General features: G+C 33.4%; 1 protein-coding gene across 4 annotated transcripts in view; it reads right to left on the bottom strand.

Moving 5' to 3' along the window:
- Window positions 1–14,420, bottom strand: part of DYNC1I2 (dynein cytoplasmic 1 intermediate chain 2) — a 59,264-nt gene that overhangs the window by 21,927 nt on the left and 22,917 nt on the right. For all 4 annotated transcript variants that reach the window (XM_030325290.1, XM_032594438.1, XM_030325291.2 and 1 more), the window contains 5 exons: window positions 13,509–13,624; window positions 1,288–1,383; window positions 911–1,073; window positions 687–786; window positions 32–157 (listed from right to left, as the gene is read on the bottom strand). In XM_030325290.1, coding sequence (XP_030181150.1) covers window positions 32–157; window positions 687–786; window positions 911–1,073; window positions 1,288–1,383; window positions 13,509–13,624 — 601 coding nt within the window. The remainder of the gene's footprint in view (window positions 1–31; window positions 158–686; window positions 787–910; window positions 1,074–1,287; window positions 1,384–13,508; window positions 13,625–14,420) is intronic.

Genomic DNA, 14,420 nt, shown 5'->3' with positions numbered 1-14,420 from the left:
CTTAGGGAAGACTGTTAAGAGACCATCTTACCTGGCAGTGAAACACATATTCGGGGGTAGTTTTTTTGTATTTCATATTCCATACAAGGGCCACACCATCCGGCTCGTGAGGAGCATCTTCATTGTTATTATAGGAAGCCACGAGTAGCTCTGGATACTGCTCACAAGAATCAAGTGGGAAAAAAAATGCTATGCGCAAGAATTGCCTCACATTCTTAGTTACTCAACTGTTTTTATCAATTGTTTTGCAAATACAAATACCTAACATTTCCGCAAGAGAGATATCTCTAGAGTTAATGCTCAATGGGATGTTAACACAACTTTAAGTTACTACAATTAGTTATTTAAAATGTTTTAACATTAAAACATTTAATAAAATGTTAAATGTTAATGTTAAAACATTTTATTAAAACATGCTGCAATTTTATCCAAAGGATTCAGTGAGCAACTGAAATCAGTAAACCTGGGTTGTGGCATAAATTCAATCTTGAGTTTTAAATATAAATAGTGTTTCCAATCCTTTCTTCCAAAGTATATAAAATAAAATAAATATGATAACATTAGAACCATCATCCATTATTACCTTAAATGATATATATTGATTTAATTACATTTCCATAATTAAAAGTGTCTATTAATTTTAATTCAGAAATGAGTTAACAGTAACCAATTCTGTTACAATTTACCTGAGATGACCAATCCAAACAACTAACAACACGATGTTTTGACCAACGTTCATCAAAAAATTGTCGATTTAATGACAGTTTAGCACCTGCTTGAATCTCTCTACAGAAAAAGAATAAAACCCAAAAAAAGATGGTGTTATAACTTCTCACTCTTGATCTTAAAGTAATTTAAGTAATCTTAAAGTAATGTTGCTGAAGCCGTAATTTTAGCAATTAAATATTACCCTTCTTTGTCTTCTAAATCTCTTCCGCTGTAGTCAAAGAAGATGTTAATCTGCTCAGAAAGAGCTCTTTCTACAATTCTTGTGGAATGGTCAAAGAAACTTAAAAACTCCTCCGAGTGTAAGATTTGTTGCTTTTCTTCTTCAGTCAGCTCATGAGGGGGAGCTGGAAAACAAATGTTTTCCTGAAGTCTGATTTATGTCCGTCAAATCACGTCAACTCACTATCACAGTTTGGATCAGTGAATGCCACACATTTTTTTTCCAACTAGGTTCGCCTCATCGATTTAGAGCATTTTATTCTACCTTAACACATAAAGAATTTAAAAAATCTTAATTGGAATCAACAAAATTTTTTAAAGTTAAATTCTTTAAGATACCTTTACTATCATTTTCTTCATCTTTCTTTAAAGTTTTCTCTTCTTCAGGTTCAATAGGTGGTTTAGGAGTCACTACGTCATCTTCTTCCTCTTCATCTAAAAACACAGAGCAGTAACACAAAAATTATTTCTATGAAAATAACTGAACTTCTGAGCAATAGTTCAAAAGGTATCTAACTAACTGCAGATAAAAGCTAAAGATAAACCGCTGATAAGACAGAATGAGTAAAAATGATACAAACTTCATCAACACAATTTTAAAGAAAGAAATAAGTGGAACTTCTTGGTGTTTATACATACCTATGTGGCACCTCCAACAGTCATTCCAAATTTTGTAGCTACATAAACTGAAATAAGATATATATGCAACTAGGATAAATTCCTCATGGAAATCTCTAAAAGCTTGCAAGCATTTATCATTCCAGACAGAATAACATGTAACTCCTGCATAGTTTTATGTAGCATGCTGACACATTAATGCTGCAGAATGAAGAAAATCAAATGTCTAAAATAGCCTACAGAGCTGGCTGCTTACTTGTGATCTGAAACCATCAGTGTCTAATGGGTCTTCATATGGCATAAAGACGGCTTACATTAACTCTCAGGTTGCTATTTGAGAGGCAGATTTTAAAGATAATAGCTATGAGACCACATTTTCTATTCTGTCATTTTAAATGCAAGTCTCATTATGTACCGTTGCATGATGTGGCAATAAGCACTTAAAATAATGTTTTATTAACTTGAACAAAAATATATATTGAGATAATATACAATGTTTATAAGAAGACTTTATTACTAAATCTCCTCTCCAAACCAAGAGATACCTTAAAATCACTTACTTTAGAATGTTTTAGAACATACAACTCTGCGCTACATACTGGGATAGATTTTCTATGGAGAAAACGGTTATTTTCACTGCCTAAACAGATGTGTCATTTGTCTATAAGGGAATGGCAGCAGGCGTCTACAGCACAGTGCATCTGAAGTAATGAGGGCCTATTCAATAAGGGGACTTGTTAGTTATAGTCATTTCCCCAACCTATGTTCAAAATTATCTAAAGCACACATACATGCTACATACACAAAAGAACTGGTCAAGGATGGGAACCAGCTGCCAAGTCATGGTCCCAGCAGCCAGGCCAGCTGACAAGATAGCAACAACCAGATGGCACTGCCGGGATTGTGTCTTTCTGCTGCAAGGTGGCAAAGGGATGGCACAACATTCTTCCGCTCGGCTGCTTCCAATCCTGTCTCTCCCCAATGGTGAGCCTGTGCAATTACCCACACTCCAGGAGGCCTACAGATAAGCCTTTACCCTGCAAACAAAATGCAGCTTGTAGGCCACACCAGCTGCCAAACCACACACATAGTGTTAGGTTTGGAGAGCTATGAAAATCTTTCTAAGTCTATAGTATAAGCAATAAAAATATAACTGTACCTGTAGGAGAGAAAGCTTTAAATGACACTGTATAATGCACACAATGATACAACCTCCAACTTAATCAAAATGATAATGACGTATGCCAATCCGACATTACTTGAAATTGAGCGATTTTTACGTTCTGACAAGTTTACAGAACTAGGATAAATGGCACGAATGATTTCAATATATGCTCATACTTTTGAACCAAATGGTGAAGGTTAAAATTTTTCCTTTCAAGGGCCTCAATCAGCCACAAAGGAAAACAGTAATCACTGTCTTTTCAGCCAGCCCAACCGCATTTGTCAGCCCTTTCTCCGTCAATGCAGCCAGAGCAATCAACCTGCCAAACATTCAGAATGGAAAAACAATCTGAAAATACAGGGTATAATGCACCTGCCAGTGAAAATGGCCATTTCAAGAAAAGCTAGTGATCTCAGTGACCCTGCTGAGGAGGCGGTGGTGCAAAGGGGAAAGAACACGTAAAAGAATTCTTAGTGATCGCCACTCTCTTGCACATTGACACTTCCTTACAAAGCATGCCAATTACAGCTTTTGTGCTACTTAAAAAAATGAAAGCTTTTTTGGGGCAAAATAATCACACAGAGAAACAGAAAGACAGTACTTCTTTTTAGATGAATTCTCATATACAACAGATTATTAATCTGAAAACAGTATAACTGGTAACAATTCTATACTGCACTGCTCAAACATTAGGATGAAATTCTACCATAAAATCACCTGCAGGTGTAATGTAATAAAATAGGTGAATTACATTTAACTCAGAAGCTGACTTTTAGAATGATATATTTACTTCAATTAAAAATGAAGTCTGAGAATATATATATATATATATGTATATATATATATATTCTATTTTCTGCTGTTAGCTATCCTAATCAATTTTGTTTACTAGCAGGGTTTACTGTATGTAAATCCTAAAATCAAAGAGAAGGATTTTGAGATACCCTGGACAGGTCATTCTTGAGCACTGTGAATTATAAATTACAGCCTCCTACCCACATTGTATTTTCCTCCCTCAACTTTGTTGCATTATACGGCTTCTAAGTACCATTTCCAATGACAGGTGTCAAATTCCTGTCATAATGCATATGGTCAGTACTTTAGTGCTAAGTGACCTCATAATCTACATATTTAACAGAAAAGATCTTGTTTATAGACACTCTTTTCCTTTTAAAATTTAAAATGTAGATGAAGTATGTTAGACAGTGATCTATATCTGCCTATTATACGGCATTTGCTATGCTATTTGCCCATATAGTTTACTTGTAGCTGAATGATGACTTACCATTTAGATACATGTTTTCAGGATTTTGTTTTAAAGTGAATATACACAGCTCCCTTACTACATGGATTAAAAACTGATTTAAAAACTGTGATAGGAAGGGGCGCCTGGGTGGCGCAGTCGGTTAAGCGTCCGACTTCAGCCAGGTCACGATCTCGCGGTCCGTGAGTTCGAGCCCCGCGTCGGGCTCTGGGCTGATGGCTCAGAGCCTGGAGCCTGTTTCCGATTCTGTGTCTCCCTGTCTCTCTGCCCCTCCCCCGTTCATGCTCTGTCTCTCTCTGTCCCCAAAATAAATAAACGTTGAAAAAAAAATAAATAAAAAAAAATAAAATAAAATATGCAGTGTCATTTAAAAAAAAAAAACAAAAACAAAACTGTGATAGGTCAAAAGACTAAGCTAAATAAAATTTCAAGGAACATAAAACAAATGATCTGTTCTTAAAAACTACAAAAAATATTTCTATTATAAAGTTGGTCTTAGGCAATTACCTATATATACCAAATATTTGACGAAAACGCCCATCAGTAACATCAGATTAGAGAATGTTCCTCTGAACAAATACACTTCTCTTATTAAAAACTAATACAATAGCTACTAAATGACTATTAACATGATCAAAAATATAGTATCATAATTCTGGAAATTTTCTAAGCTAGCCCTTATTACATGATAAACTATAATATATTTAAAACAGAAAAAAAATGCAACAGAGCAAGAAGACTGAAAAATGGGACTGCCATGTCACATCAATTTATTGATGAATATTCATTGCAATATGCTAAGTGGTTAACTCCATGCTTTCTCTGACAGGGAATCTAGGGTTATAAACTGAGCAGTAAAGAATGCATAAAGTAGCAGTTACTTTTAAAATGACAAATCTCTTGTCAATGAATGCTAAGACTAGGTTTAATGAACCATTGAATTTTTACTTTGAGTTAACATCAAAATTGTGATGTATTTTGGTGAGATGGAAAGAAAAACTGTTCTGTAAATTAAGCTGCACCTAGAAATAACACCAAAGAATGAAATTCCAGTTGTCGGAATAATCTGTTACAATGGAGTAGGTTAATCAAAGTTAAATCATCTGTAAAATGGGTGGCTTTTGTTAAGCTGAGGGAAGGAGTCTACAGAGCAAGTTTTCTCATCTATATCTCACATTACATTTAAGAGACATCTGAGTTAAGAATAAGCGACAAAGTATACTTTGAATTATTTTAAAATATTATAACACATTTAACAGGTAATGTGTAACATTCTAGAGAATCCTCACTAAACACTAATACTTTTTAATCTATCACTTATCACGATTAATTCTCATTATGAAGTGAAAAACAAATCCCATCATTAGTGCATTAATGTTATTTAGGAAATACATTTGTTGTCTATAAATTTATTTTGTAGTTTCATTATATCGGTGTGCCCTATTTTAAGATAATTTAATGTCCTATGGAGTATTCCTAAGTTACACAGTAGGTTGATTATTCATGGTACAAAGGAAGTTGCCACCAAAGTTCTAAAAATTAGAAAATTTGTTACATATAAAAACATAATTTTCAAAAATTCAACTTATGAATAACTTCACAAAATCTTTCATAAACTATTAGAGGGAAATGCTTTCATCATTAGTTTTAAAACATAAATTAGATATAAATAGTTTTCCTTTAAAAATTTCTAGATCAAAATCATTTGACCCACTTCATTTCAACCCATTTGTCCTTAATCTCATTTGCTTACACCTTATTCTTTAAAATCAATATTAAGAGAACCTTATGTTGGGACAAAGCTTCATGAATGGATCAACAGAATCCACTCCTTTTATTATTTTTTTAAATAACATAGAGTGATATGCAAGGTTACTTGGATTTCCTTAATAATTTAGAGCTTCAACAAAGGAAGTATATAGCAGACTTTTTAATCAGGAAATATTTTGAATACAGATCTAATGCTAACTTGGGGGGAAAATAAGAAAGAAGTAAAATTTCAATTATACCATTTAACACAATTTGTCTCTCTACATGGTCTTTCTTATACAAAATTCAGATTTTATCTAGGCAGTAGTGGCATCATTTACATAGATCCTGAGATCTATGATGTCATAAATATTACATTTTTCTCAAGCCATAATTTCAGATATGCTGATTAAAAGTCTTTAAGATTTAGAACAAACGCTTTAATTTTCAATTATATTTACATTCTCACAGATTCTCTAAGGGTTAAATGAATTTATTAAATACCTTATTTATTCCAGAATTTAAAAAAGAAAAATCAATTTTGGACAAGGGTAGTATCAACAAGAAGGCCCACAAATTTAGTCTACCTGGTAAGCGTGGATTACTGATAGATATTGAGATGATGCAAAAAAAAAAAAAAAAACAACTTAGAGCTGTTTACTTATAATACTTTTCTATACATTATAAATACTAATTGACGTTTCTGAGGAAAAATATCTGGTTACTAAACCAACACCAAAAGTAATGGTAAAACTCCCACAGATAAGACATTGGAATAGCATAAGAACTGCACTTCAGGGGAAATCAAAAGCCACGTTCTGGTTGTGGCCCTAGTATTCACCCACACTGTAAGGACAGGCTTGTCAATTAACTTCCTCAGGCCTCAGTTTCCTCTGATGTAAACAAACTGATTACATTAGGTGACAGATTTCTTCCCCTTTGAAAATCTGTCTAAAAATAGCAACAAAAAAATTCATCCTGAAAAGGTAGGTAAGAAAAAATAATTCTATTTTCAAAAGAGTTAGACTTCTAAAAGGTAAGGGAAGAAAGTAACTTTTCCAGGAGTTTATCTGTGGGCACCATAAGAAGCTTTTTACCTGCTGAGAGAGAAATTGACTGAGGTCACATGTTCCTAGTCAATTTCATTCACAGTAGGTGCTTTACAGCAAAGCACCTCTCAGAAACAGTGCTACCAACTTACAGAGTAAACTTGAAACCAAGAAGATGGCTAGAATGGGGAAAAAGAAAAACAAAGCAAAAAAACAAAACAAAACAAAACACCCACTGCTTTTTAAAATAATAGATTCAGCCTTAAAAAAAAAATGGTAGAGTTAAGCCTAACACCAATTTTTATCTTCAATTTAGTAACTCATATTACTTCTGCACTGATTACACTGCCTACCCAAGTTTAATTTACTGTCTGCTACACTCAAATTGTAATTTCAGCAATTCTGTCTCATGGTGAGTTTGGGAATTTGTTACATAATTCTTAAATGAAACCAACCAGGCTAAGTTTGAGAACCACTGCATTAAAAAAATGGATGAGTACAAGTGCAGTTCAGCACAAAGTGTTTTCATTAAAAAACCTTAATTTCAGCTTTTTTTTCTTTCTTTCTAAAACTTTCCCAAATTGGGAAAAGAAACTTAATATAAGAGCCCTAGACATGAAAATAATTATCATAATACAGAAATGATTTAATTTTTGTCAACAGCTCCAAAGGGTAAGGATGGCCCTATGGTAGCAGGATAAGTTTCTCATTCTCCTTCACTTACATAACTCAACTTGAAACAACAACAACAACAAAAATGACTTAGTGCCTTCATATACAGTGCATACTCCATAAAATTGTAGAATAGTGAATACTTGTTAGGTTGCAAATAGGACCTTCATTAATTGTAGTATCTAGGTCTAGTCTGCATAAGAACATTTAAAAGGTAGTACTGCTGATGCAGACATAATCAATAGAAACTAGGCTGAGTTCAAGTATCTTGTCACTTCACCTTCAATAAGATAAGAAAAATTACACACAGCACTATGAAAGATCAAAGCTGTTTATTCATTACTCTTAGACAATTACTATAAAATATTATCCGGATGCAGATATAAATGTAGCACATTATGGTCATTTTTCATTAAAAAAAAAAGAAATGTAACAAAAGGGGAGGTGCTATTTAATAAAACTTTTGTTTCAGTGATACATCTGTACCTATGTCTGTACTGTATTATACTATAAATTGAATTTTTATCATAGGTTACTATTATGAAAAGTAGAAAATGCTGCTTTAGTGGCAGCATGTGAGAGAAAGCACATCTTAGAATCAGACTTGGTTTAGAATCTTAGCTACCAGCTACGTGACCCTTGATAAACTATCTCCTTCAGTTTTACCTTCTTCATGTGTAAAAAGAACCAATATTTGGTGAGAGGATTAGCAATAACGTGAAGTGCTTACACTATACCTGACATGTAGCACTCTTAGCTGTTAAAATTTTCAGCTATTAAACATAAAGTTTGAAGAACTGTTTACAAATAAATAGCTAAAATAATATATTTGAAAGATGCTAACATGTTCAATTTTGTTCAAAACATTGAGGGATACACAGGAACATAAAATAACACATTAGTATCTACGTAGTTTGTCACAATGGAATCCACAAAGGCTGTAAGGAGAATCTATAATGGTTTCATTTATAGATCTAAGAGCAAATAGAGATTAGAAAATTATATAGTCACATTAAACCAAGAACTGAGACTAATCACACTTTTTCACCAATTTCATCAATAATTATACTGTAGCATTAATACTTGAAAATAACCCATTTTCCAGTAGTTACTTCCAGAGTAAATGCATGAAAATTAATAACCCAAGTAAGCAAAATTATTCTCCACAGTAGATATAAACAATTAATTCCTTCACCAAATATTATGTTCTTACTACATGCCAGGCACTATTCCAGACCAGGTATTACAGCAGCTAAGAAGAAACTGTCCTTATTACACTCATGGAAAATGCTAAAGGCCTTGTTCCAAATAATTTAAAACTGAAAAGAATACAGTTTATTTTGTGCTTCTGGATCATCAGCCTATCTAACAAATCAGGATCTTTCAAATTTTTAATTACTTGCAAAATAAAAACAGGAAAAAGAATTTTGTAAAAATGCCAGTCTTATACAGCTATACATTCAAATTAGTTCAAAGGCAGTAAGTTACAGTAAGTTACATGTTCACACTTAAAAATTTACACACAGGGGCACCAGGGTGGCTTAAGTCAGTTAAGCATCTGACTTCGGCTCAGGTCATGATCTCATGGTTCATGGGTTCAAGCCCCACGAAAAATTTAAAAATAAATAAAAAATAAAAATTTATACACATCTCAAAAATTAGCAATTAAAATGCAAATTTCAAACAGGATATAAAACCATATGTGTATATATATTTGTGTGTGTATATACATATACACAGAATTTTTGAAAAAATAGATCACAGAAAACTGGAAATATTAACAGCGGCTATTACACAATGGAATCGTGACATTTCCTCTTTATATCCTTTATACACATATTTTTTAATATATAATTTGTAAAATTGGTTTCCATACAACACCCAGTGCTCATCCTACACATACTTTAAAAAAATTTTTTTAACGTTTATTCATTTTTTCAACGTTTATTTATTTTTGGGACAGAGAGAGACAGAGCATGAACGGGGGAGGGGCAGAGAGAGAGGGAGACACAGAATCGGAAACAGGCTCCAGGCTCTGAGCCATCAGCCCAGAGCCCGATGCGGGGCTCGAACTCACGGACCGCGAGATCGTAACCTGGCTGAAGTCGGACGCTTAACCGACTGCGCCACCCAGGCGCCCCACGTTTATTCATTTTTGAGAGACAAGCATGAGCAGAGGAGGGGCAGAAAGAGAGGGAGACACAGAATCCAAAGCAGACTCCAGGCTCTGAAATGTCAGCAAAGAGCGGACACCGGGCTTGAACTCACAAACCATAAGGTCATGACCTGAGCCAAAGTCAGACACTTGACCGACTGAGCCAACCAGGCACCCTATATATATATTTTTAACTGAAGTGTAATTGTCACAAATATCCTATTAGTTTCAGGTATACATCATAGTGATCTAATATTTTTATACACTACAAAATGACCCCAACAATAAGTCTAGTTACCATCTGTCACTATATGAAGTTATAATATTGAGTATATTCTCTAGGCAGTATATTATATTCCCATGACTCATTTATTTTATAACTGGTAGTTTGTACCTCTTAATCCCCTTCACTTATTTCACCCACCCCCAACATCTGCCCCCTCTGGTAACCAACAGTTTGCTTCCTGTATCTATGAGTCTCTTTGGGTTCTGTTTCAGGTTTTTTATTGTGTTTTAGACTCCACATACAAGCGCAAACATACAGTAACTTTCTCTTATTTCACTTAGCATAATACCTTCTAGGTCCATCCACGTTGTCACAAAAGACAAGAGCTCATTATTTTTATGGCTGAGTAATATTCCATTGTATATATACACACTACATCTTCTTTACCCACTCATCTATAGATGTACACTTAGGTTGCTTCCATATTTTGGACTATTGTAAACAATGCTGCAATGAACATAAGGGTGCATATAATGTTCAAATTGGTGTTTTCATTTTCTTCTGATAAATACCCAGAGTGGAACTGCTGGATCATATGGTGACTCCATTTTTAAGTTTTTGACAAACCTCCACACTGTTTTCTAGAGTGGCTGCACCAAGTTACATTCCCACCAATAGTGTACAAAGGTTCCCTTTTCTCCACATGCTCACCCAACATCTGTTATTTTTTGTCTTTTTGATTCTACCCAATATGACAGGTGTGAGGTGATATCTCACTGTAGTTTTGATTTGCACTTCCCTGATGACTAGTGACGTTGAACATCTTTTCATGTGTCTATTGGCCATCTGTATGTCTTCTTTGGAAAGAGGTCTATTCAAGTCCTCTGCCCATTTTTTAATTGAGTTTATTTTTATAATGTCTAAGTTCTTTATATATTTTGGATATTAAGCCCTATTCAGATGTATGATTTGTTAATTTCTTTTCCCATTCGATAGGTCACCTCTTTGGTTGATGGTTTCACAAAAACTTTTTAGTTTAACGTAATCCCATTTGCTTATTTTACTTTTTGCTGCCCTTGCCTGAGGAAACTGGTCTAAAAAAATATGGCTAAGACTGATGTCAAAGAACTTACTGTCTATGTTTTCTTCCAGTCCAGGAGTTTTATGGTTTCAGGTCTTATACTGAAATCTTTAATCCATTTTGAATTTATTTTTGTGTATGATGAAAGACAGTATCCTAGTTTCATTCTCTGTATTTTCTAAATTCTCTATGATATACTACTGTAATAATGAGAAAAAAAATTATTTTAAAAAAACAAGGAACTCTTCACTTAAACTCAGTTTAAGTCTACTATGATGGCACTGACCAAAATTGCTTCAGAATGCTTTACATTTCAAACATTCCAAGATGCGTTTCATAATTATGATGGAATAACTAAAAATAAATCTCCAAATTATTAGATGAAGAAAGACAGCCTAATATACTTTTTAAATGAGTCATTGTGCCCTAATTTTGGTTATTTTGCTCACATTTTGAGTTAACATATCTAATAATGTAGCTTCAGAGGGACATTAAAATACTTGAATATACTAATTAATAAAACATTATTTTCCAGAAATTATGGAATCCTGCAGTATTAGTATTCTCCATACTGATAGTTCAACACTTTATCTTTCCTTTTTTAAGTTGCTTATGTCTTTAGTTTACCATCAGTGGCTTTTTTTTTCTAGTAAGATGAGGATTTTTCCACCTGTGAAAGCAATCTTACCAATCAATGGAGCAATAGAACTGAAAAAACGTATCCATAGAAATGAACATTTGCATGATCAAGTAAAAAAAAAAACTACTTACGATAAAAATGTTACCCTGATTTCCTCAAATTTTTCCAAGCGTAATAGTATGGTTTTTTTGGGAACAAGAGGAAAGTCAACAAAAAAGTTTAAGGTATTTATTTCATTTCCATCCTTAGTGGGCAGGGAAAGGAGAGTTGTTAAAAAGTGCATGTGATAATCTACTATTAAATAAAAAAAAAGACTTAAACAGGTATATCCTAATACCTTTTGAGGTATATATAAACATGAAAATTTAAAGATTTTCTTTGGTAATAGCCAGAGGTTTCAAGGATTTTTTTCTCCTTTTTGTTTACTTGTATTTTCTAGACTTTCTGAAGTGAATATTACTTTTGTTTCTCCTTCAGGGAGAAATACAGCAATGCAACTAAAATTTTAAAAATTTGATAAATAACATTTTAATGTTTGATATTCCATTGTTAAATAGGAATCTTCCTGGCCAAAGAGAAAAAAATGTTCCTTATGCACAGATTGCTAAATGGAAAATTTATTACGGGACCACAATCCAAAATATCAACAACTCTAAAATCCATAACTCATTTGGTGGTAAACCCTGACCACAGATAAAGCTATTTACAATTATTATTCATCTTACTTAGTTTGAACAGTCATATCTTCTGCTGCCAAAATATTAATGTCCAAGATGCTGCTGGAGTATTTACTTATGGTACATCTACTTTACTAGTAACTTTTCCAAAATCTGACAAATTCTGAATTTGAATACATATATGGCTTCAAAGGTTTCAGATAAGAAACTGTGGATCTTATGTAAACCTCTTTTATTTGTGACATAAATTTATTAGCCTCACTGGAAAACATAAGAACTAGCATATTAACTTCATGCTTGAATCATTAACTATCTGATGAGATTTTAAAAATTAGTCCCACCCTCTCTCTCTGCCCCTCCCCCGTTCATGCTCTGTCTCTCTCTGTCCCAAAAATAAATAAACGTTGAAAAAAAAATGTCTTTAAAAAAAAAATAGGGGCGCCTGGGTGGCGCAGTCAGTTAAGCGTCCGACTTCAGCCAGGTCACGATCTCGCGGTCTGGGAGTTCCAGCCCCACGTCAGGCTCTGGGCTGATGGCTCAGAGCCTGGAGCCTGTTTCCGATTCTGTGTCTCCCTCTCTCTCTGCCCCTCCCCCGTTCATGCTCTGTCTCTCTCTGTCCCAAAAATAAATAAACGTTGAAAAAAAAAATGTCTTTAAAAATTAGTCCCTAATGTAAAAAAGGTAACTCCTTCTGGTTTAAGAATCAAAGGACTCCACATTCAATGTCTGTATATACTTCTCTCCATTATGCACAGATTAAAGATTGCTTATAAACTCAATATAATTGAGCCCTTAGATCACAAAAGAAAAAGTTTAAGAATTAGGTCTAGATTTGTTCATTAACACAAGTAACAATGATAGCGTATCAGAATATACATGCTCTACAGAAAATAATTTACATGGTTTCATTTACTATGCGATATACTATTTTAGAGGATTATGCTCAGTGACAGAGAAATAGATTGCTAACCTTTTCTGCTTCTAAAACAGCACATACCAATGACAAAATGAGGATTAAAAAACTCAAGTTTATGCCAATAAAATTAAAAACCATAATCACAGCTTATAGTTTTATTAACTTCTAGAAGTTTTAAAACTCTAAGAAACAAATACATCAATACAGAAACCTTAATGTATTAGTTTCATATTTCCCTAAGAAAATATACCCCCCCCCCCCAAAAAAAAAAGGAAGAGAAAAAAAAGAAAGAATCCATTTATTCAATATGGAAGCTTAATGCCCATCATATTAAGGATAGATATTCACCTTCTTTGGGCTGAGCCATAACTGGAGTCTGAGTTTCCTTTGTATATGTGACGATTTCTCGAGGAGGAAAGTCAACTTGTGTAATTTTAGCCATTCCAAGTTTAATAGGTCCTCGTCTAAATAAAGACAAATGTTTTTAAATACAACAAATGAAACATTTTGACTACATCAAATCATGTTATTTTGGAAAATTAAGAATTAAACATTATGTATCCAACACTGTAATTTAAAACCCTGTTTTATTCAAGAAATTTTAGATGAACAATGAATTGGCTTCATTTTAAGAAAAGAAATTTAGAAGGTAGCAAAAACAAAGATATTTCTGAATCATTCATTTATTTTTCACCTTAAAATGGAAAATAATTTAGTTTCTTAGAGCAAATGTGTGCATAATAGAGTAAGAGGATAGGAATTTCAGAGTGGACTGCTAAATATTGTTGGTTATAAGAAATGCTCTTAGCAGGAGGATAGGAATCTTGACTTTTCTGAAGAGTCAGGTATACAGACCTCACTCAGTCCACATTTCATTTCCTTCACCATTAGGAGACTTCAGCTTTAAGAATGGAAAATAAGTTCCTCTTGAAAGCCTTTTTTCTACTTTGCAGAAATTGAGAATCATAAAGTCAATTTAAATTAAAAATTTTAAATCTCTAATCTCTGCATGGTCAGTACTGTCCTTGATTCACACATGGACAAACTATAGTACAGACTGTCTATACTTGAAAAGTAACAGGTATTTTGAACACCATAAAACTACTAAAGTCACCTTCTGTTTTAAACAGAGGGAATACATTCTTTTTTGATAAACAAAAGAAGAGAACTGTAACTGAGGAAAATGGATCAAATAAAAAAATATCTTTTTTTTTGGTTTATTAGAATATCTAAATTCTAAATCAAATAATGTGGTATGCT

This window comes from Lynx canadensis, chromosome C1 (assembly GCF_007474595.2).
Source record: "Lynx canadensis isolate LIC74 chromosome C1, mLynCan4.pri.v2, whole genome shotgun sequence".
In the NCBI taxonomy this organism is placed as follows: Eukaryota; Metazoa; Chordata; class Mammalia; order Carnivora; family Felidae; genus Lynx; species Lynx canadensis.
Note: the sequence above shows the minus strand (reverse complement) of the source record. Positions and strands in the feature narration are given on the sequence as shown.